Source organism: Saprolegnia diclina, assembly GCF_000281045.1.
Source record: "Saprolegnia diclina VS20 unplaced genomic scaffold supercont1.69, whole genome shotgun sequence".
Taxonomy (NCBI): Eukaryota; Oomycota; class Saprolegniomycetes; order Saprolegniales; family Saprolegniaceae; genus Saprolegnia; species Saprolegnia diclina.
Window position 1 is genome coordinate 166,020 of NW_008246136.1, and position 19,383 is coordinate 185,402.

The following is a 19,383-nucleotide window of genomic DNA, read 5'->3' on the forward strand; positions in this document are numbered from 1 at the left end:
TAGCGCCATTTAGTTCTGTAGAATGAGAGCTATGCACGCCAGGTACAACGACAGATCACAGCACGCTGTCCATGCATATCCTAATTAGGTCCTGGTCTTATTCCGGAAGGTACGCCACCAAAAGATCTGTCGGTGGGCTGCGCTGGCGGACCTCGGACGTCATTTGGACGATCGTGCAGCAAGGGCAGAGACCCGACGCGAGCGCGTCGCCTAGCTCGGAGCCGCGAATCTTGAGCGCTCGCCGCACGGACGTTCGAAGCGACGCAATGAGGAGGAGATATCCCAGTAGTGCGACTAGGCCCAGCCCGCGCAGGACGACCGACGACGACGCCAGCACTTGCAGGACGAGAATCAGCTCCACAAGCAGCCCCGCACTGGCTAGCGTCGTGTAAAAGCCGCCGCACGCGTCAATGTGCCCCGCGACGTCGGCGAGCGCAAGACACGGGCAGCAGCACGAGGTAAATCCTATTGGGCGATGATATGTCGCCACCACCAAGGCGATTCAAGTACCGTCCAAGTAGTGCCATTCACAGAGCGGCAAGAGCGGGCTGCGCCACGCTGTTGGTACGTACGGTGGCGGCGGTGTCTTGGGCAGGAGCGGGTCCGTGTCCATCGTCGTTTGTCAAGTCGACCGTTTTCGAAGATTATACCAACTTCAACTTGAGTGCTGGCGTCAGTCAACCAGAGATTCAACCTATTTCTTGCTGCGCAAGTTGCATGTTCGAGGTAGATTCCATCAGCTACAGTACTCACCTAGAGTTTTTTAGCCTTATCTAGGGCAAGAATGCGGCGATGGTCGCGACGAGGAAAGGAAGCGCGCTCACAGCCGAGAGGCTCGATGCCGACCCGGGCGCAGTCATGGGCGGCGGATTCGTCGTCGAGTGCGAGACGTCGGTGCTGCCGTTCCCACAGCGCGCTTTCACAGATGCGGCAAACGCACCAAAATCCACGGACCCCACGACGCACGACGGAGCGTGGGTCGTGAGGAGCGGAATGAGCCCTTGGCACGCGGGCGCGGCGCAGATCGCGTCGACGTCGGCGGCTGTAGGCTCCGTACTCGGTGGCAAAAACGTATAGTTGGTCGCGTATTGACACTGGGACGCCGTCATGATATCAAACGTCGCGCTCAGTACTGTGAAGTTGCAGGGCGGTGGCGAGGCAGTCGCACTGCTACCGAGGCACGCGACGACGACGACGACCAGCGCAGCCCGAGTTGACATCCTCGTCCAGTTCAAAGTACGGAGAATGGCTATTCCTGGCTCGTCTCCGACACCAAAATAAAGTGTCACCGCTCCATCGTTGCGCTCGTGGCTGGAATTTGAGTGAGAAGGGGCTTGAGCGACTCAGATAAGGACTCTCGTTCGCGGCGGTGCGCACTCGCACTGGATTGATCTGCAAAATTCTTCTCGTGGTAGATGTATTACGGATCCCGTTAACTCAAGGCAAGCACGGTGGCGACGACAGCGCCGCCAAGAACATGATTCAAGCGCGTCGTCGACGTGTGCGAAGTGGGTTTCGGCGTCGCGGCGGGCGGTGCCGTCGTGGGCGCTGCCGTTTTGTTGCCACAGCTTGCGTTGACCGCGGCGGCGAACGCGCCAATGTTGATGGCGCCCACCGAGCAGTTGGGGATGGACGAGAGCGCTGGGAGCAGTGGGATGCACGCGGGCGACGCGCAAATGGCTTCAATGTTGGCGGCGGTGGGCTCCTTTGTCGGTGGCAAAAAGGTGTAGCTGCTCGCGTTCTGACACGCCATCGCGGCGCCGAGGACACTGCCAAACGACGTCACGAGCTTGTTGAGGTCGCACTCCGTCTCGGCGGCCGAGAGCGCGGCCAAGAATGAAGTGGCAAGAAAAGCAAGTGGTGTGAGCTTCATGGCACGTTGCGCTATGCCGATGCCAGGGCTTTGACCGACGGAGAACACGAAACCGAAGTCGTTGCCAATCACCGAGTCCAACGGCGTCCAGGGTCCTGCAACGGTCGTAGAACACATCGAATCGATCACATAACTTCATCGTCGGTGTTCAATGCTGGGATCCACGCATCACCACGGTGTCAAGTAGCAATACGAGTACGTTTACGCCGAGATGCCAATGACACCAAAGGCCTTGATCGGGCCGGCGTTGCCGTTCTGGAGGCTGAGCTCATGACCGCCCTTGCCAAGGTCGTCTTCGTTTTCGTGGATCACGAGCGAGCGGCCAATGACCGAGTGCGGGCCAATGAGCTTGAGGAGCGCGTCTTCAACGTGGACCTTGGCGTTGCCTTCCTCGTCGACCTAGAGGCAGCCTCGTCAACACCTTGCAGCATGCATAAGATCCAAGTACCTGGATGTTGCCGAGCGAGCCGACGCGGCGCTCTTCGTCCTCCGGGGCGCCGTGGGCCTTGCCAAAGGGGTTGAAGACACCACCCGTGGACGCGCCGCCGTTGGAGACATCGCCAAAGACGTTGATGTGGAGCGCGTGCTTGCCGGCCGAGAGGCCCTTGAGGTTGCCGACGACGAGCGTCTTGGCATCTTCGTTCGACTGGCTCAGGACGAGCGAGCCATACACGCGGGCGTCATCGCCGTACAAGGTCACCACCGCCTTCGCCATCTTGGTCGGTCAATAAGAAATGACAGTATTAATATGCAATCCGAAGCGTTGCAAATAGTGTGATTTGTTTTAGTGTTGCAAAAGTACAACACCTTTGTGGCATTCTCTTCCACTCGGTTGAGTCTCAACGCTTTGGCGATACGCCGAGCTTGTGGCGCGAAAAGAGGGGTGGCGTGGACTCGCGTGTGTTTGCTGCCACGGTTGCAACATGATCTCTATTCGTACACTATATCGACTTAACGTGCACACGAGATACACTATATCATGGTACAGCTACGGCCCCCAAACCAATCAAGTTTGTTGGTGCAAAAAACAAGTGGGATTTAATGCCTGTGAATTACTATATGTCTTGCGTTTGTATGCTCTCACGCGGTTATTCTTTTAAATATTTGCCATATTTTATTGCCTTGTGGAAGCTCAGCGATCAAAATGCATGTGCTGCGATTGCGATCTTCGAGCGGCGCCTAGATGGGCACAACGCGGGTGGCCTCCTCGGACGCCAGCGTGCGTCCGTGCTTGCCGACGAAGCCCAGGCTCGCTAGGACCGTGCGCTGGTCGTTGGTCAATTTTTCGAGGCCACGCCGTAGCTTGTCGACGACGCCGCCCAGCTTCATGCGCCACAGCTGTGGCGGCCAATTGAGGTCGTTGTCGGGCACGACAAACGATTTCGGGACGCGGACATGGCCTGCGAGTGCTTTGTAGGTTTGCAAAGCGAGCACCTTGTCCGACCACTCGATGTACGGGCTGCGCGTCGCGTCGTACACAAAGCCGAGAGCGTCAAGCTGCGCGCGCTGCGGCGGCGTCAGTCGACTTTGGCGCTGGCGCCACTTGTGCACCGCGTTTCCGAGATGGAGGCCATGCACGCTCGGCGGCCACAGACTTGCATCTGGCTCGTTTGGTGCGGGGACAACAAACCGGTACGGTACCTCGGTATGGCCAAAGAGGCGATGGAAGGTTCCCAGCGCGACCAAGTGCGTCTCCATGTGGTGTTGCCGCACGCTCCAGACAAAGCGAACGCGGTTGAGCGCTGCGACAACACTTGGGTCGAGCATGCCTCGCTTGTACGCTTGGCGCATGACGTCGACGTCAATGGTACGGCCGTGGGCGTCCGATGGCCACGGCGCAGTTGCCGGCACGCAAAACTTGCTCGGCATGGCACGCCCTATGTGCAAGGACGCGAGCTGGACGAGGAGGCGCTGGCTTTGGAGCGAGATACTCGAGTGCGTCGCTGACGCGCGCTTTCGCTGCAGTGGTACCAATGGGCTCTCGTACGCTGGCAGCGGCAGGTAGCTCTCTACGATCGGCGGCGGCAACAGCGGGGCCGGCTTCGACGCCTCTGGTGGCGAGGCTGTCGGCGGTGGCGCACGCTTGCGCTTCAAGCTCCAGACGAATCCGAGCGCAACGAGGTCGAGGCGCCTGGCGTGGTCGAGCGTGTGGGCTGCTTTGCGCAGCTTTTGAACGATACCGCCGAGCTTGAGGCGCCAGAGCGACCGCGGCCAGCTGGTGTCGTTGTCCGGAACGACAAACGCCGTCGGCACGCGCAGATGGCCGTTCAAGCGCTTGTAGGTCGAGAGCGCAAGCACTTTATCGGACCATGCGATCGTCGTCTTGAGCCCCGAGAACGCAAACCCGAGCGCAACTAGCGCGTCGCGTCGGTCGGGCGGCAGTGACGGGTGCGATTGGCGGAGCTTGTGCACAATGTTGCCCAGCGGGAGGGTCCACGTCTCGCGAGGCCAGCGCTTGTCGTCTATGGGCACGCTGTAGCGGTACGGCACCAGCACGTGGCCATGCAGCTCCTTGTAGATTGCGAGCGCGCGCACGCGGAGGGCCCACGCTGCGCCCTTTGGCATCGAGTGCAAAATAGAATTGCAGTGACTTTGCACCAGAATGTTGGTCGAAATGCAAATTTCGGGAAACTGGCATGGGGTATTGCATGGGTCAACACTTGGCTATTCTCACTCACAGTCCATTGCGCGATCGCATACCTATAAAGCAGAAACACTTGTGCAAAGATTGATTGCGCACGCAGGTGGCCTCGACCGCAACGACGTGGTGCTACACGAATCTGAAATGTTCCTTGGGTATCAATCAGAATGGTTTGGTGGACCCAAATTTCGGGAAACTGCCGTAAATCGACAGATCAAGCCTCAAAAACATAAGCTTATCGTCGCCAACGCCCGCCAAGGCAGCGCCACCCAAGGGACCAAGACGCCTTGGTATACCATCGGATAGATAGCTCATAGTAAGGACATCAATAGGATATTTGATGTCCTTGCTAACACGACCTTCTGGTTGCACGAGCCCACAGGCGATAAACCTCGTCTCTGTCCTTTGTCGGTGCAGTATTTGATTTGACAAAATGAACAAATTTGCTGCCCAACGACGTCGTTAATGCCATGGCGGAGGTCCACGACGTGAATGCGATCTTGTCGTCAGCCTCGTTCTTGAAGGTGTCGGCGTTCGCGCCTGGCTCGAGGTATGGCACTCCAGTTACCACATGCGTCTCGTAGGTGTCTATCCAACAACGCAATGTCCTTGAAGGCAGGCGCAGCCGTCACTTGGGCCTACTTGACGGAGCCAGTCGGCGACGTTGGCATGGTACAAGGAGGTCGTGTCGAGACGATACATAGTGGCGCTGTTGGTGGACATGGCCGTGGACTTGGCGCTAGAATCCTTGTGCGACCAGACCTTGGCGACTTTCACCCACGTTAGCTTGGGTTATTGATCTATGGTTCTCCTCCTCGCTCGACGATAACACAACACACATCTCGGTGTGTTGATGCTGCGAAGTTGCCAGGGTCTAGTCGTTAAACGTACATCCTCCATACCCCTGGTACAGGAACCTCCTCGTGACTCGGGCGATCAATAGTTGGGTGCGAGTCAACGTATCCGAAGCGACCATCCATCCACCTGGACGCACCTGCGTGATGACGCCGCCAACACCAGCGTGCAGTCCGATTGATACTCAAAATATTGTGCGGACGGGGCTTCGCTACACGTTGCGCTTGGTCGATGGGTTGCGCCGCGTCGTGCGCATGTTCTCGCGGCTGCTCGTGGCTCCGTGGACGCAGCCGAGGTGTTTCTCGCACTCGCCGCGGCCGTTGGCAAAGTTGGTGCAAACGACGCCGTCGTCGGCGACGTACTGGCAGCGCAGACGCTTGTCCGGGTCCGTGTGCGTCTTGCAGCGGCCTTGCGGTGCCACGCCGTGCTTCTCGCAGCCGTTCAAGCCACAGCGCTTGCGCCCCTTGGCCGGCTGCGACGCGACCGATAAGAACGAGTGCTCCGAGATGGGGGACGCGGCCGGCGTTGGAGTCACGCTGCGCTGGATCGGTGTCGTCGGTGGCGCCGGCGCCAACAAACTGCGACGGATCGTGGCATCTTCCACCACATACCTACTTGTCCTTGGAACCGCCGCAAGTCGGGGTGTGTACGTACGCGAGGAGGTCGCTGCCGCGCAGAGACTTGAGGAGCACGACCTTGTCGCCGACATCGAGCAGCCGGGGCGCATACGGTTCTGACGCATATATCGTCAAAGATGCCGATGCGGGGAGGCCGTACCCAGTCGCACGGTGTTGACGCGCGTGCCAAAGCGGCTCGTGTCCATGACGCGAAGGTTGCCGTGGTAGTCGCTCAGAAACTGACAGTGGTCGTCCTCCAAGTCGAGCAGTGCCTGGCGCTCCTTTGGGTCAGTGAAAAGGTTCGCGACGAGCGACCGGCCAAACGAATAGGAACGATGGTCGGGTCTACAAGGCCAAGTAGAACGAGACACAGTGCATTCAGTCGTACCCGAGGCGCACGATGTCGAGACGTCGCTGCTTCATGGCCGCGGCTGATGCTGGTGCCAGAGCGTCGCTCACAAGGCGCAACTGATAAAGTGACCCAGAACGTGTCTCGGGAATCGACGGTGGTGCCCGTCGTTGCCGCTTGGCCGCGCGGGACGAGGCGTCCGACGAGACCTCTCGTTTGTGGCACACTTGAACGTCCGAGTCTGCGTCACTCGAATCAGGCGCCGTCGTCGCGTAGATAGCGCTCTGCGGCACCGCGTCACCGACGACTGCGATCTCCACGTGGTACCTACGCGGTCGCGTCAGAGTGGCGAGATACCGAGCACTGCGTACACGACGACGTCGCCACCATAGGGCGAGGCGAGAATCGCGATGCGGTCGCCGTTGCGCAGCGCATGCGCCGTCCCCGGCGCTAGGTGCGATCGATGACGAGCCGCCTCCAAGCATGTTGCAGTGTGTACCGAGGTTGACATGGTTGACGCGGACGCCGCGGACCAAGCAGGTGCGGATCTGCAGCGTATTGCCATGGTAGTAAATCGAGGTCTCTTTCTTGTCTTCCATCGTGCGGAGCGCCTCCCGCTCGACCGAGTCCGTGAGGAGCGGGTCCACGGCCGACCGCTCAATGCACCACGCATCGCCACCGGGGCTACACGCAGCCATCTTCGTCTCGTTCTCCACATCGAGCCGCTCACCGAAGACGAATGACATCGAGGCCCTTGGCGGCGAAAGCGGCCATGGATGCTACTGTGAGGTATATCGCCTCCAGTCGCAGCGTTGCCATCGTCACGGATTCGAAATTCTGCGATCTTTGTTCTCCCAACCGTACTAGGGTGAACCGGTTCGTTTGACTAGATGCACTCAACATGAGAAGACCGCCGGCATGATGTCAGCGCACTCGGAACTGCCAGCGACGTTCCGTGGGCACATTTGGTATCGTTTTCGACTGAAAGTCTTGCGCCGACGTTCGGCGTCTCCCACTGGTCCACGAATGTTGTGCTGGCTAGTGTCCAATCGTGTGGCTAATGAGTGAACTGTGGGCTATACCATGGGGCTATACTAGTAGCAGGTCTCTCTCTACATGCAGGGTCGGGTTTGGGGCTCTTCAAGCCTTCAAGCTCTAGGATTCGTGCAAACGCCATTGTCCTTGCCGACATTTCAACATTTCGCTCCAGCCAATCTCAGCGCCGTTCAGCTCTGGCTAGAGGGATAGGGTTCCGCGCGAACGTTGGGCTAAAGATAGGCTTTCTATCTGAAATCAGCTAGTTGTCAAAACACCATGTCGTTCTTTGGGCTTACGTATCTTGGGCCGCAAGGGCCCTTTGAAGGGCTACTGCCGCTGCACGCGTTTAATGCATCCGACGTGGCGTCGGCCTATGACGTGGCAGCCCAGCGGGGCCCGACGATCAACCCCTCGGCCTTTCCTGCGTTTGTGCACGCTTTGTACCACTGTCCCAAAGGCACGAGTCCGCCAGCGACGATCGTCGACCAAGTTAGCGCGTGGTTCCCAGACGGCACGCTCCCGAGAGCGCAGTTTCTCGCAGGTACACCCTCGTTCCATCAGGCGTTGCCAGCTCACGCGTCCTTCAGGGATCGAAGCGCTCCTGGAGGCGTCCGAAGACGCGGCAAACAACAACAGCGACGCAGACTTGCATGCATGCGAGTACAATAGCGGGCTTGCGCTACGCGCCGACAAGTTCAAGCATACGCGCATGAAGAAGGCGCCAAAAGAGAAACACCACGAACCGCTCACCGACGCGCAGACTCTCGGGTGCGATGGATCTGCTCACTCAGCTCTAATCGCACGTACGTAGCTGGCTCAAAGGCACCGTGGTCAAGACGATTCCGAAAAAGAGCTGCGAAGAAACCAAGTACGCCTCAGCGATGATTCAATCAGGCGTGAGCTACTACTAAGAATACCAAACCCTTGATTGAGGTTGACAAGAATCGAGTGCAAAAGACCAACGCGCGGATCTAAACCGCTCCGGTACCTACTACGGTCGAGAAAGTAGCTGGTCGCCGTGGTGACTACCTTTTGGCATTGTGATGGATCGAGGCTGTGCGTGCCACGTCAGCCAACGCTACGATCGGATCCTCAACGAGCTTTGCGTTCTGGATACTGGGTTTTCGAACCCTGCCTCCGTGACTCACGCTTTGCATCCACGCTGCAATTTGGCGCAGCGTTTGGCGGGCAAGGTCTTGGTCTGCATGCATGCCACAAGGAGCTAGTATTAGTGGCCACCACTGCGCCGACGCCTTGCTGTACCGCAGAAAGCCAAGCGTGCACGGTGGAGTTGTGTGCTTGGTGAGTAGCGGGGTTTGTATCGTTTGTGATTTATCGCCACTGTCCTTTTGAACGCGCTTTTTCTCACAGAAGTCTCATGGCCCATCATGATCGTGCTGCACAGCGTGAACGCCGCGACGCTAGAAAATCGAGTCATTGATGTAGTGATGTCTACTTCAGTGCAATAAATCGTCATCTCTTTCCCGTAGCTGCTGCGGAACTCTACAGGAGCAGCTTCGAGAGCAGGAGGGATATTTCACCATCCAAACTTCTCCAAGCGCACGCCCCGTGGTCACAAGTATTCATATCTCAACAGCTATCTCAGCTGTCATAGGTCGCCCGTCGTCTGAATTGCATGCCATTCCGTGCCGTAATTCAGTGCTAGCTTTCGGCAAAGTTGGGACCCGTGAAACCAGCAGACGGAGTTTCGCTTGTACTGTAGAAGGGCAGTCAGAAAATCGCATGGTTGTCCAGCTCAATGGTGTAGCGTGTTCACGTTTACATGTAATTGACATATTGAACTCGGATGCCCCGAGGTCATTATGCTCCGAGGTCGCGTTGTTGGCCGCGCAAGCGACCGCGAGCGAGGCGACTCTACTCGCTTGTCACGCCACTGCCATGCGATCGTCCCAAGATGCCAAGATAGAGACAATTACGATAAAGTGCACCCTATTAATAGCGGCAGCCAATCACAGGCGCCTGTCGCCACCATCTGGCGCGGTGTTTCCCCACACGCCGACGCCATTTTGTCGCGCCCGGCATGTACCTCCAGCACGAGATGTACACGTTCACGTCACGGTCCGTGGCCGAGCCCGAGACGCCGGTCCCGCTTCTCGCGCGGGGCAGCATGGCGGCCATGCGCGCGCGCTTCCAGCTCGATGGTATTCCATGTCTTTCCCAGTTTGCACTTTGCCGTATGATCCAATCTAGTTGTGCTCGAGCACGTGCACATTTCGCACCACGTGCAGCTCACAGACAAGGAGCTTCGCATCACGTTCCAGCGCGATGCCAAGCACATCAACTCGGACCCTGCGATTTGGAAGAACAACATGGCCGAGTTCCGACAAGTTGTCGGGCTCCAGTCGACGCTCACACGCGCGGACAGGTCGTCGTCGTCGTCCGCGACCACGTTTGAGCCCAAGCTGTACCACTTCATCGTCACCTCGGTATGTGCAATGGAGACTTCGATTGCTGTTGCTGACAAACCAAGCTTAGCTGCCGTCGCAGACCCAAGTCGCTCACTTTGAGCTCGACATTGCGCTGTACCTGAACAAGTCGCTCACCTTGTCGCTGCCAGCGCTTCCGTCATCCAAAGAACCCTCGGCCCGCCTCTCGCTCAACATCAAGTGCCACATCGTTGACCGCAACAACAATCCCACAAAGAAGCAGCGGGCTGACACGGCCACCGCGGCTGACCTTCGCGGCTCGACACGCCTTGTGCGAGATCCCTTTACGGATGGCCCATTGCGCCATTCCAAGGCGCCACCATCGCTTGTGCGGTCCAGCACCCTTACCGACTCGTCGTCGACGATGGTATGACGTCATCGTCCTCAAATCATTGCTGACGCAGACAACGTGATTAGAACAACGGAGGAATTCAAGACACATTTAGCGAGTACTCGGACGACGGCCACGCGTCCATTGAGCGCCTCACGCGGGTGTGCACCTCGTTGCCGAATTTCATAGTCAACGGCTCTGTAGCAACTTGAGGGCCAGCAACGCAAGGTTAAGAAGCTCCAGGCATCCCTGACACTCGCCGAGAAAAAGATGGATGGCCTACAGTTCGAGCTCGACGAACTTCAAGTGCGCGAAGACGGCGAGACGCAGCATGGTCTCCAACTACGGACGTGGAACCTCACGCTGCTTCAAGAGTTTGAGATTCTCAAGCTCCAATTGGTGCAAGACGCTATTGCAACCGCCGGCTCGCTCGAGCCTGCGTACGATCACATCCACAAGATCCACGAATTGACTCGCGCCGCCTACGTATTTGAACCAGAGACCACGATCGACGAGATTCGCAGTACGAGACGCACCGTCGATCAGAGCTGACTGTCTCCGTCTAGATGACTCGCTCGAGGACGACGACGACGAGGATGAAAGCGAGTTTGGCAAGCACTCGCTGAGCTCGAGTCACCGTGAGATCGACTCCAACTTTAACTTTGACCCTGAAGTCGAGTGGAGCGGAGGGTCCCCAAAGAACGACGACTCGATCGTGCTGGAAGAGATGAGCTTTACGACGTTAGCTCACGATCCACCGCCGTTCGCGCCTTGTGTGCTAGCCGAGGACGGCAACCACGTCCTCATCGACGAGTTGCGCAACGTCTTGAAGCGCAACCAGCGCCTGCAGCAAACGACAGAGTTTTTGCTCGTCGCACTCCAGCCAGCAGGCTCAACGGGAGATGCGCCACTGCCAGACCCAATCCCAGTCGCAGTGCCAGCGCTCCCGAAAGAACTCGACCCGCTCGGCCTTGTATTGGACCGCGACCTGGACTTGAACGTGCGCCTCAAGCAGCTCCAGGATGAAAACGCAAAGTTGCGCGCAGATCTCGAACAACTCCAAACCCAAATGCAGCTGCAGCAAGGCCTTGGTCGACTGAACGCGGTCATTGCCGAAAAGAACGATCTCGCTGCCAAAGTCAAGTCGCTCGAAGCCGCGCTCGCCTCCGCACCCTCTCCCGAGGCGTTCCAGAAGCTCGAGACCAACCTCGTGTCAGCACTGACTACGGTGCGTTGATTTGATCCATCTCAACATTTCTCATGTCACGACAGGTCGCGACGCTGGAGAAGCGCGCCCAGGAGCTCGAGCGGTGTCCGCCACCGACGCCAACTCCTACGCCAGCGGCACACTCGCATCATGTACCAGCGAGCCCTGTGCGCTCGGAAATGGCCACCGAGTCTATGAAGCACATGCAAACGCTCAAGCAAGGTACGTGTACAATGCAGCTTGATATTGTCTTGATACAATTCGTTGCTATCAACATAGAAAATCTCGCCATGAAGTTTCGGCTCACCACGCTGGAGCCGCTCCAAGAAAAATACGAGATTGCAGAGAAGGAGCGCAAGCGACTGAGCTTGCGATTGCAGCAGTTCGTGGCCGACGACAGCACGGACGCGGTCGGACCGCGGTCCCGGCAAAATACGATGGACAAAACCCACGACGACGTGCGCCCGGACGCCCTCACGCGCCAGCGCATGGCCGGCATGGACATGCAGATCAACGTGCTCAACGAGCTCCACCGGACGCAGACGATGCAGATCCAGCACATGGAGGAAGACTACGCCAAGGTGCGCGCCGACTTTGTGGCCCACATGAAAGAGATGCAAGACGCGATGGCGGCACTCGCCAAAGAGCACACGCTGCTGCAAACACCCGAGGGTCGCCGCGCCGCGCTCGCGCACCCGCTCGCGTAAAAGCTCTTGTAGTATGTCCCTGGTGGCAAAGGTCGTGTAGAGAAAAGTTGACGTAGAATTAAATACTGATAGATAGATGGAGCGAGGGACAATGGAAGGACCTCGACTTTTGTACAATTATTGTAGTTGCTGCGGGTAGAGAATGCCTCGATAGCCCAGCCATCGATCCTTGCGCTAGCCACGTTGATTTGCTGAATTGCATTGCATGACGCGCGTGTTGGCGGAGGACTGAAGGCGGGGTACCCAGGATGCCAGCACGGAATCGTACAGTGTACGATCCCTTCTCTGCGCGCTGAAAGATGCCAATGCACTGCAGTTCAATAAGATAGAATTTCCGCAGTCAGACTAGCCTCGTTGGGCCTTCTCTATCATGTTGAAGCTGACGTTGACAATGGCTTTTGAAGTGGGGTCTGCCTTGGAGAGGTTTCCTTCTCGTCCTCAGCCCACGATGGTCACGCTTGAATTTCGGCGGGATTCAGCTCACTTTTTTGTCGCACGCTGTATTGTCCCGTTTTACCCACACGCCTCTTTTGGGACAAACCAAGCACGCCATATCTTTTGTGCTCAAATTTGGTATGTTATCCGGATAATAGTATATCCCAGTTACTGATAGGGACAAACCGTTGTGAGCTCCAGCACATGTCGCAGCGGCCTCTGCCAAGCCGCCTCAGCCGCAGAGGACCATTTCCGCATCTGCCGCCAAGCTACCAGCCACCATGTCGTCGTTCTTCTCGAGCCTCTCGAACCTCACCAAGCATGTCGAACCGGAGCACCTCGAGAAGGTCGAGAAGTATGGCAACCAGCTGATCGACCAGCACATGGGCAACAACAGCACCAAGGAGGTGAACTCGACGGCGGCGCCGCCGGCCGACGCCTGGGTAGGCGTGCAGTGGTTGTCTGAACGCAGTCTCATCGTGGCGTAGCACCACCAGGAATACCACAATGCGTCGAGCACGAAGAAGGCGCTCTTCATCGGCATCAACTACTACAACACCGAAGCAGAGCTCCGCGGTACGTCGACTTGCGATCGGGTTCTTGTCGGCTAACGCGAATATATCTAGGCTGCGTGAAGGACGTCGAGAATCTCTCGAACTTTGTCCATGAAAAGTGCGGCTTCCCCACCAACACGATGCGCAAGCTCACGGACGACGGCAACGGCTACGCCCTCCCGACGCGCGCCAACATCCTCTCGGGCATGCGCTGGCTCGTGCAGGGCGCCAAGGCCGGCGACTCGCTCTTCTTTCACTTTAGCGGCCACGGCTCGCAGGAAGAGGACGCAAGTACGTTGACAACTCAATGTGCTTCACCGGTTGGTCTCACGGGGACGTTTAGATGGTGATGAGGCCGATGGCATGGACGAGACCATTTGCCCTGTTGACTACGCCACGGCGGGCATGATCTCGGACGACGAGATGCACGCCCTTCTCTGCGCGCCGTTGCCCGCTGGTGTCAAGCTCACGGCGATCTTTGACTGCTGCCACTCGGGCTCAGCGCTCGACCTTCCGTTCACGTACACGATCGACGGCAACTTGCAGATCCACGAGCAGGACAACCGCCTCGTCGCGGTCAAGAAGTTCTTCCGCGCCGGCCTTGATTTCCTCCGCGGCGATACGCAGGCCGCCAAGCGCGGCATCCAGGACGCGTACAACTCGTTCTCGGCGCCCGCCGCGCCGGCGTCCGCAGGCCCCGTGGCTGAAAAGTCCATCAAGGAAAAGACCACCTTGGGCGACGTCGTCCTCTTCTCGGGCTGCATGGACACGCAGACGTCGGCGGACGCGGTCATTGATGGCACGGCCACCGGCGCCATGTCGTATGCGTTCATCTCGGCGTTCGAAGAGCACTCGATGGACATCACGTACAAAGATCTCCTCCGCGCGCTCCGTGGCTTCATGCTTTCCAAGTACTCGCAGATCCCGCAGCTCTCGGCGGGCCGCGCCATGAGCATGGACGTCAAGTTTTCGCTGTAAATTCTGAATCTAAGTGAGTGTTCCTCGATGCATTGAAACCAATATACGCGCTGCAGATAAGCCGTTATAATAAACTCACGCCGCGACCATCTGTGAGCGAGAGCGGACCGGGGAGGCGAGGTTCCAGTCGGCAGGGCACAGGCCATGATGCCGGATGCGCACGATCCGTCGCAGCCAATCTGGTCGGAAAGATCTTGTGGCCACCGGAGAATCGCTGCCGTTGGCTTGTAAAAGTGATCGGGATCAGGGTCGTGCATATGACGTGGCGAGCTCGCTGCCATGAAACGCGGCCTCAGCGCACTCGTCCAGCCCCCGCGTTCTACTCCAAGCGCGATCCTGTCGCGACATGGAAGCAGTGTAAGGTATGCGATGCCTCAGCGTGTACGAAGGATCGCTGCTGCTGCTGCAAAGTGCTGCTGAGGTCGCATTTTTCAGTACACTTCCACGGTTCACGGGTGCCAAGAACCTACGTCGCTTGCAACCACGTTTCGGAGTCAGATACAGGCCCCCACATACCATATTAGCCTCCATAGATATGCTCCATAGCTTCCTTTTCACGTCCGAAGCTCGTCGTTCCCACGGACATCCATCGAGCACAGGTTGCAAGCGGCGTGGGAACCAAGTAGGGAATAGATTATTTAACGTAGAATTCCCGGTAGTAGTTTGGCCCCTGTCGTCCACCAAAGTTTCGCTCGCCGAAAGTGAAGAGGGCAAGTGACTGCGGGAGCTGACTGCGGGGGCTTGTCTCTGGATTTGAAGATAGACCAACATTCTCGCATGACGTGGCAAGAGGATGGGAGCCTGTAGCTTTTATGCCGCGCGTTCGGCTGCAAGTGATGTGCAAAACGTAGAGCACGCTAGCTTTACCCAAGAGTTGCCGAGAGCACATCGCCGCCGAGAGCGCCGAGGAGACGACCGAGTCTGCTCTCTAGATCGCTCCACGAGGCGCTGATCGTCGAGGACGATGGCGACTGCATCACGCGCGCCGCCAAGAAGATGTGCGATACGAACAAGATACTTGGCCAAGTGCAAGGTGGATGCAACGCCAAACCCACCCAAGAGCGACGTGAGAATTCAATTCGCACCCGGAAAAACCACATAGATTCACGCCCGCGGCAATAAGTCCACTAAATGCACGCAACTTACCGCTACCGTTGGGTTTGCGTAACGAGTCACGAGGGCCTCCGTAGATGGCGCGAACGCAGCAAAGAGGGCCTCGCTACTACGGACCAGGGTAGCATATCGCAATTTGTAACTCGAGCAAGTCGGAGGCACCGCAGATGGTGCCCGACGCGTCTGTTGCCGGGCTGGTTGCCGGGTGCCATCGACGTCACGCGATGGCGCTGCCTCTAGCATCGCAGCGCGTACCATCGTGACGGCGATCGATCACGGACAGTCTTGTGGTTGGGTGGATTTAGCAGCTGGCCACGTCGATAGAATCCAGCAGCGGAATGTAGCACGTGGGAAACAGCGTCACGCGCCGAACGCGCTGGCGTCACTCGACTGGCGTCGCGGCAACTGCCGAATTGCTATGCTAGCGCCCATGGGGCGGGAGCTGTCGAGTATGCTTGAAGATCGGCACCAAAGAGTTGGCGCGGCCCGATACGTCAACGTTGAGTTTGCGCCAAACGCCGCGTGATGCGCCGACGCCACCGCCGCCGTTGGCAAATCAGAAGGGCGCATTCGGGCACGAAACCGGATCCGGATACGCAACGCCTTTTTCGTCGAAAGATGCAAGTTGAAGACTTTGGGTCATTTCCAAGTTTGCACCATGCCTGCCACCACTGTCGTTGTCTCCGGCGCCGCCGGCCAAGTCGGCTACTCGCTCCTCCCGCAGCTCTGCGGCGGCCACGTCCTCGGCGCCAACACGCGCATCAACCTCCGCCTCCTCGACATTCCCCAGTCGCTCGAGGTCATGGAGGGCGTCAAGATGGAGCTCCTCGACTGCGCGTACGACCTTGTCGATGGTACGCACGCTCGCTCGCATGGACATGACAACTGATGATGAGGATGGTAGAAATTACGCTCACGACGGACGCCGAGGTTGCGTTCAAGGGCGCCAACATTGCGATCCTCCTTGGTGGTTTCCCGCGCAAGGTGGGCATGGAGCGCAAGGACCTCATCGCCAAGAACACGGCCATCTTCAAGGTCCAGGGCGAGGCCATCGAGAAGGTGGCGGACCGCGACATCAAGGTGCTCGTGGTCGCCAACCCGGCCAACACCAACTGCCTCGTGTGCATGCGCCACGCGCCGAGCATCCCGACTAAGAACTTTTCGGCCCTCATGCGCCTCGACCACGAGCGCATGCGCTCGCTCCTCACGGTCAAGATCAACGAGGCGTGCGGGGCCAACACTGTCACCTCGACGCAGGTGCAGAACTGCATTATTTGGGGCAACCACTCGGCGACGCAGGTCCCGGACGCGTCGTACGTGACGATCAACAAGGACGGCGAGGCCAAGCCGCTCTCGGCGTACTACAACGACCAGGACTGGCTCCACGGCTCGCTCATGAAGGACGTGCAGCAGCGAGGCGCCGCTATCATCAAGGCACGCAAGCTCTCGTCGGCGCTCTCGGTGGCCTCGGCCATCAAGGGCCACATGCAGGCGTGGCTCTACGGCTCGACCGAGGTGGTCTCGATGGGTATCCTCTCGAACGGCAACAAGCACGGCGTGCCGGAGAACCTCATCTTTTCGTTCCCGATGCGCTGCCACGGCGACGGCCAGGTGACGATTGACGAGACGATGACCATCTCGCCCGCCGTTGAGAAGCTCATCAAGACGACGACGGACGAGCTCCTCAGCGAGAAGGCCGACGCCGCTTCGATCCTCGGCATGACGTTGTAAGTCGTTTGTTTCCATTTTTGACACGAACTGCTTCCACGTCCCATTTTCACATAACTATAAACAATACGCAAGTCTGCCACCGTACACTTTGTTGCAAAATGAGGATCATTCACAGAGTACGAATGTATACGAGAGATTAGTACAAGTCTAGATTCGAGCGAATAGCTGACGCCGATAGAAGATTCATTATGTAACTCTCCTCCCCTTGGGAGAATGGAAGATTTGGACCGACAGCTTCGGCTACGTATGTATAAGTTGCAACATAGCAGCAACTCGGTCACGGTATTCTCAAGCTCTGGACGAAAAGAGCTCGGGATCGAATCTGCGATGTCGAGAAACACGCAACCACGTGGCAAAGCCAGGCGCCAAGTTGACGTCGACGGCAGCCATACAGTTGCAAACCTCGCAAAACAACATGGCGCTACCCGTAATGACGACGCTCATGGTCGTCGTGTGGCGCGACTGGTGGACGCTACTGATTCTACCAGCGCTTGCGTTCGCTCTCGAGGTACCGCTGCTCCCACCGTCGTGGTGCCGTCGACTCGAGCGCCAGTGCTTGACGCCCGGCGGTGGCACAGGTCCGTGCGATCCCGACCGCACTCTGTCGCAAGTCAAACTCACACTGCTGTATTTGGACGTCGCCTTGTTCGTGCTTTCGGAAGTCGCTGCGTACCTGGCGCCCGCGTCGTTGGCGCCAAAGGCATTCTGTGGCCTTGGCTTGACGCTCCTTGCGTCGCTCGGCCACATGGACGGCTTTCACCTTGGAACAGCCCACAACGCGTCGCTGCGCCACGACCAAAGTGTGGATTGAAGCCACCAATATCCCAACTATCCAACTAGGATCGAGACAACAAGGTAGCAAAAAAAAATCTGGAAGTGTGTTGATTAAAGCGTGTCTTAGCAGCTACGTTGCCGGCCGAGTAGTGACACGCATCCAGATGATGTGCGCGGGAATGTCACTGCGGCTGAGGCGGTTGCTGAAAAGACTCGTAAGCGGCAGACGGAGCGCCTTGCGGCCCGCGAGAGCGCACGACGGTCGTTAATGGTTTGCGCTGCTAGCGCAGCGGCCACCATCTGGCGTGCCTTGGTCATGCTGCGCGTCTCCATTCTTCTCGGCCTGATGCTGTCGGCAGTCCCGTCCGCGTTCGTAGCCACCGCGACGTTATCGGCGGACGCAGATGGGCCGTGCGCGCTCGCGTCCTCGGCCACCTTGCGGGGTTCGTCGCGTTGCAAGCCCGGAACGAGAGCTTCATGCCCTGCGTTACCGAGCTCACGCACACGACGATCACCGTGGCTACCGGCCCGTTTGAGCCGTCGATGTCGCCAACGACGAGACGGTGTCTCGAGACCGAGGCGAGCTCGATGTCGTCAAGTCGGCGAGGGTACGCGCTTCGATGGGCAAAATCGACTGCAAGGTCCCGGCGGGATTGTCCAGCGCCGGCAGAGTTTTGGCGTCCTAGAGCACGAGTAAAACGACAGCGTTCTTGCATTCGACAAGCTATCTGCGCTGCCGTCTCTTGTGCCTTGCGCTTCTGGCTCTTCGCGGTTGTGGCCGCCGTGGGTTGCCCCGTCGGGTCCGCGCTTGCCGGTGCCTAGAAGTCAACGGTTAAGCACGTCGAGGACAACCGTTAGGCTACCTCGAGTTCATGGACGCCGACAAGGCCGCATTCACCGACCCTTCTGCGTGCGCCTCGCAGTTGCCAGCAGGGCCGCGACGTGCGTCCTTGCGCGCCTTCGCCATGAAGCGTGTCTCCGCCATGGTTGAAATTGAACATGGGATGCGTCCTAGACGTTGCATGAGCTTGTGTTTCGGCAAGCGAACGTGAATTGGTTTACCTGCGCAAGTCGGTGCTCGCGTCTTGGACCGGGCGCGTGGCGACGAAGCCAACGTCGTTTCGCTGTTGGCGACCAGCAGCAGGTGCGCGATGGACCGCAGCTACCGTTGGCTCGTGTTGTCGAGGCAGTCGCCGGGCGGACGGAGCCAATTTTGGAAGCGCGACGCTGTGCAACAAGGTGGGCGATCGAATCTCTTGACGACGTTGGAGACCTACAAAGCCATAGTTCATATCGATGTCGCTCATAAAGTCACCGACCTTGCGCGCTGCTGCCTTATGCTGGCGTTCTTCGCTCATCGGTTCTGCAATCGAACCGCGTCCTCGTCCAGCACCTACACGAGTAACGTTAGAATGGTTCAATGGCGTCGACATTCGCTTCCAAACGACCTTGGGTGCTGGCGCTTGCCGCTATGTTTGGTGTCCGCTGCTTTGGCATCGCCTTGGGGGGTGGAAGCAGAATGACACGACTTCTTGAAGAAAGAACACGCCAACCCTAACCCGTCTTTTCTTTTCCTGCATTCCGATTGGCTACAGCTACATCGTATCGCGCTTCTCCGACTGCCACGACGTGCGGCGGGGCTGCCTCTATCAATATCACGCATATCGAAGTACGCAGGCTTGTAATACAAAAGCTGATTGATGGCCCAATTCACAGCTGTGCATCTCGAGAAA

General features: G+C 58.2%; 11 protein-coding genes across 11 annotated transcripts; 5 read left to right on the forward strand and 6 right to left on the reverse strand.

Annotated features, from left to right (window-relative positions):
• Positions 1-97: 97 nt before the first annotated feature.
• Positions 98-613, reverse strand: SDRG_14257 (hypothetical protein; the record flags this gene model as incomplete). Its single annotated transcript, XM_008620373.1, has 2 exons — positions 98-465; positions 511-613. The coding sequence occupies 2 exons, from the start codon at positions 611-613 to the stop codon at positions 98-100; spliced, it is 471 nt and encodes a 156-aa protein (XP_008618595.1).
• A 69-nt stretch (positions 614-682) lies between these two features.
• On the reverse strand, positions 683-1,346 carry SDRG_14258 (hypothetical protein). The gene has a single exon (XM_008620374.1). It carries the CDS (start codon positions 1,218-1,220, stop codon positions 774-776), a length of 447 nt encoding a protein of 148 aa, XP_008618596.1. The 5' UTR covers positions 1,221-1,346; the 3' UTR covers positions 683-773.
• A 42-nt stretch (positions 1,347-1,388) lies between these two features.
• Positions 1,389-1,947, reverse strand: SDRG_14259 (hypothetical protein). The gene has a single exon (XM_008620375.1). It carries the CDS (start codon positions 1,871-1,873, stop codon positions 1,433-1,435), a length of 441 nt encoding a protein of 146 aa, XP_008618597.1. The 5' UTR covers positions 1,874-1,947; the 3' UTR covers positions 1,389-1,432.
• Positions 1,948-1,994: 47 nt separating this feature from the next.
• SDRG_14260 (copper/zinc superoxide dismutase) lies at positions 1,995-2,607 on the reverse strand. The gene is made up of 2 exons (XM_008620376.1): positions 2,322-2,607; positions 1,995-2,272 (listed from the first exon to the last, which is right to left on the reverse strand). The coding sequence occupies exons 1-2, from the start codon at positions 2,586-2,588 to the stop codon at positions 2,075-2,077; spliced, it is 465 nt and encodes a 154-aa protein (XP_008618598.1). The 5' UTR covers positions 2,589-2,607; the 3' UTR covers positions 1,995-2,074.
• A 286-nt stretch (positions 2,608-2,893) lies between these two features.
• Positions 2,894-4,442, reverse strand: SDRG_14261 (hypothetical protein). Its single transcript, XM_008620377.1, has one exon. It carries the CDS (start codon positions 4,436-4,438, stop codon positions 3,053-3,055), a length of 1,386 nt encoding a protein of 461 aa, XP_008618599.1. The 5' UTR covers positions 4,439-4,442; the 3' UTR covers positions 2,894-3,052.
• A 1,021-nt stretch (positions 4,443-5,463) lies between these two features.
• On the reverse strand, positions 5,464-7,174 carry SDRG_14262 (hypothetical protein). The gene is made up of 7 exons (XM_008620378.1): positions 7,066-7,174; positions 6,835-7,019; positions 6,707-6,785; positions 6,375-6,662; positions 6,147-6,331; positions 6,024-6,102; positions 5,464-5,980 (listed from the first exon to the last, which is right to left on the reverse strand). Exons 1-7 carry the CDS (start codon positions 7,152-7,154, stop codon positions 5,581-5,583), a joined length of 1,305 nt encoding a protein of 434 aa, XP_008618600.1. The 5' UTR covers positions 7,155-7,174; the 3' UTR covers positions 5,464-5,580.
• A 466-nt stretch (positions 7,175-7,640) lies between these two features.
• SDRG_14263 (hypothetical protein) lies at positions 7,641-8,321 on the forward strand. Its single transcript, XM_008620379.1, has 3 exons — positions 7,641-7,914; positions 7,961-8,141; positions 8,185-8,321. The coding sequence occupies exons 1-3, from the start codon at positions 7,650-7,652 to the stop codon at positions 8,282-8,284; spliced, it is 546 nt and encodes a 181-aa protein (XP_008618601.1). The 5' UTR covers positions 7,641-7,649; the 3' UTR covers positions 8,285-8,321.
• A 1,055-nt stretch (positions 8,322-9,376) lies between these two features.
• Positions 9,377-12,182, forward strand: SDRG_14264 (hypothetical protein). Its single transcript, XM_008620380.1, has 8 exons — positions 9,377-9,535; positions 9,585-9,820; positions 9,870-10,187; positions 10,238-10,312; positions 10,356-10,674; positions 10,718-11,379; positions 11,424-11,580; positions 11,638-12,182. Exons 1-8 carry the CDS (start codon positions 9,415-9,417, stop codon positions 12,063-12,065), a joined length of 2,316 nt encoding a protein of 771 aa, XP_008618602.1. The 5' UTR covers positions 9,377-9,414; the 3' UTR covers positions 12,066-12,182.
• A 538-nt stretch (positions 12,183-12,720) lies between these two features.
• On the forward strand, positions 12,721-14,121 carry SDRG_14265 (hypothetical protein). Its single transcript, XM_008620381.1, has 4 exons — positions 12,721-12,943; positions 12,989-13,076; positions 13,127-13,345; positions 13,398-14,121. Exons 1-4 carry the CDS (start codon positions 12,782-12,784, stop codon positions 14,030-14,032), a joined length of 1,104 nt encoding a protein of 367 aa, XP_008618603.1. The 5' UTR covers positions 12,721-12,781; the 3' UTR covers positions 14,033-14,121.
• A 1,432-nt stretch (positions 14,122-15,553) lies between these two features.
• Positions 15,554-16,962, forward strand: SDRG_14266 (hypothetical protein). Its single transcript, XM_008620382.1, has 2 exons — positions 15,554-15,999; positions 16,050-16,962. The coding sequence occupies exons 1-2, from the start codon at positions 15,804-15,806 to the stop codon at positions 16,874-16,876; spliced, it is 1,023 nt and encodes a 340-aa protein (XP_008618604.1). The 5' UTR covers positions 15,554-15,803; the 3' UTR covers positions 16,877-16,962.
• A 308-nt stretch (positions 16,963-17,270) lies between these two features.
• SDRG_14267 (hypothetical protein) lies at positions 17,271-17,766 on the forward strand. The gene has a single exon (XM_008620383.1). The coding sequence runs from the start codon at positions 17,292-17,294 to the stop codon at positions 17,685-17,687; it is 396 nt and encodes a 131-aa protein (XP_008618605.1). The 5' UTR covers positions 17,271-17,291; the 3' UTR covers positions 17,688-17,766.
• The last annotated feature ends 1,617 nt before the right edge of the window (positions 17,767-19,383 follow it).

What these genes read in the sequence shown, in the direction of transcription:
- SDRG_14263 (XM_008620379.1), top strand. Translation starts at nt 7,650, where the DNA reads ATGTCGTTCTTTGGGCTTACGTATCTTGGGCCGCAAGGGCCCTTTGAA. An exon ending in GAGAGCGCAGTTTCTCGCAG is followed by an intron (nt 7,915 to 7,960) that starts GTACACCCTCGT and finishes CGCGTCCTTCAG; the next exon opens with GGATCGAAGCGCTCCTGGAG. An exon ending in ACCGACGCGCAGACTCTCGG is followed by an intron (nt 8,142 to 8,184) that starts GTGCGATGGATC and finishes GCACGTACGTAG; the next exon opens with CTGGCTCAAAGGCACCGTGG.
- SDRG_14264 (XM_008620380.1), top strand. Translation starts at nt 9,415, where the DNA reads ATGTACCTCCAGCACGAGATGTACACGTTCACGTCACGGTCCGTGGCC. An exon ending in ACCACTTCATCGTCACCTCG is followed by an intron (nt 9,821 to 9,869) that starts GTATGTGCAATG and finishes AACCAAGCTTAG; the next exon opens with CTGCCGTCGCAGACCCAAGT. An exon ending in CACGATCGACGAGATTCGCA is followed by an intron (nt 10,675 to 10,717) that starts GTACGAGACGCA and finishes GTCTCCGTCTAG; the next exon opens with ATGACTCGCTCGAGGACGAC.
- SDRG_14262 (XM_008620378.1), bottom strand. Translation starts at nt 7,154, where the DNA reads ATGGCAACGCTGCGACTGGAGGCGATATACCTCACAGTAGCATCCATG. An exon ending in TATGGTGGCGACGTCGTCGT is followed by an intron (nt 6,663 to 6,706) that starts GTACGCAGTGCT and finishes GCGACCGCGTAG; the next exon opens with GTACCACGTGGAGATCGCAG. An exon ending in CGCGGCAGCGACCTCCTCGC is followed by an intron (nt 5,981 to 6,023) that starts GTACGTACACAC and finishes AAGGACAAGTAG; the next exon opens with GTATGTGGTGGAAGATGCCA.
- SDRG_14258 (XM_008620374.1), bottom strand. Translation starts at nt 1,220, where the DNA reads ATGTCAACTCGGGCTGCGCTGGTCGTCGTCGTCGTCGCGTGCCTCGGT.
- SDRG_14259 (XM_008620375.1), bottom strand. Translation starts at nt 1,873, where the DNA reads ATGAAGCTCACACCACTTGCTTTTCTTGCCACTTCATTCTTGGCCGCG.
- SDRG_14267 (XM_008620383.1), top strand. Translation starts at nt 17,292, where the DNA reads ATGGCGCTACCCGTAATGACGACGCTCATGGTCGTCGTGTGGCGCGAC.
- SDRG_14261 (XM_008620377.1), bottom strand. Translation starts at nt 4,438, where the DNA reads ATGCCAAAGGGCGCAGCGTGGGCCCTCCGCGTGCGCGCGCTCGCAATC.
- SDRG_14266 (XM_008620382.1), top strand. Translation starts at nt 15,804, where the DNA reads ATGCCTGCCACCACTGTCGTTGTCTCCGGCGCCGCCGGCCAAGTCGGC. An exon ending in CGCGTACGACCTTGTCGATG is followed by an intron (nt 16,000 to 16,049) that starts GTACGCACGCTC and finishes TGAGGATGGTAG; the next exon opens with AAATTACGCTCACGACGGAC.
- SDRG_14260 (XM_008620376.1), bottom strand. Translation starts at nt 2,588, where the DNA reads ATGGCGAAGGCGGTGGTGACCTTGTACGGCGATGACGCCCGCGTGTAT. An exon ending in GCTCGCTCGGCAACATCCAG is followed by an intron (nt 2,273 to 2,321) that starts GTACTTGGATCT and finishes GGCTGCCTCTAG; the next exon opens with GTCGACGAGGAAGGCAACGC.
- SDRG_14265 (XM_008620381.1), top strand. Translation starts at nt 12,782, where the DNA reads ATGTCGTCGTTCTTCTCGAGCCTCTCGAACCTCACCAAGCATGTCGAA. An exon ending in CGCCGCCGGCCGACGCCTGG is followed by an intron (nt 12,944 to 12,988) that starts GTAGGCGTGCAG and finishes ATCGTGGCGTAG; the next exon opens with CACCACCAGGAATACCACAA. An exon ending in CACCGAAGCAGAGCTCCGCG is followed by an intron (nt 13,077 to 13,126) that starts GTACGTCGACTT and finishes GAATATATCTAG; the next exon opens with GCTGCGTGAAGGACGTCGAG.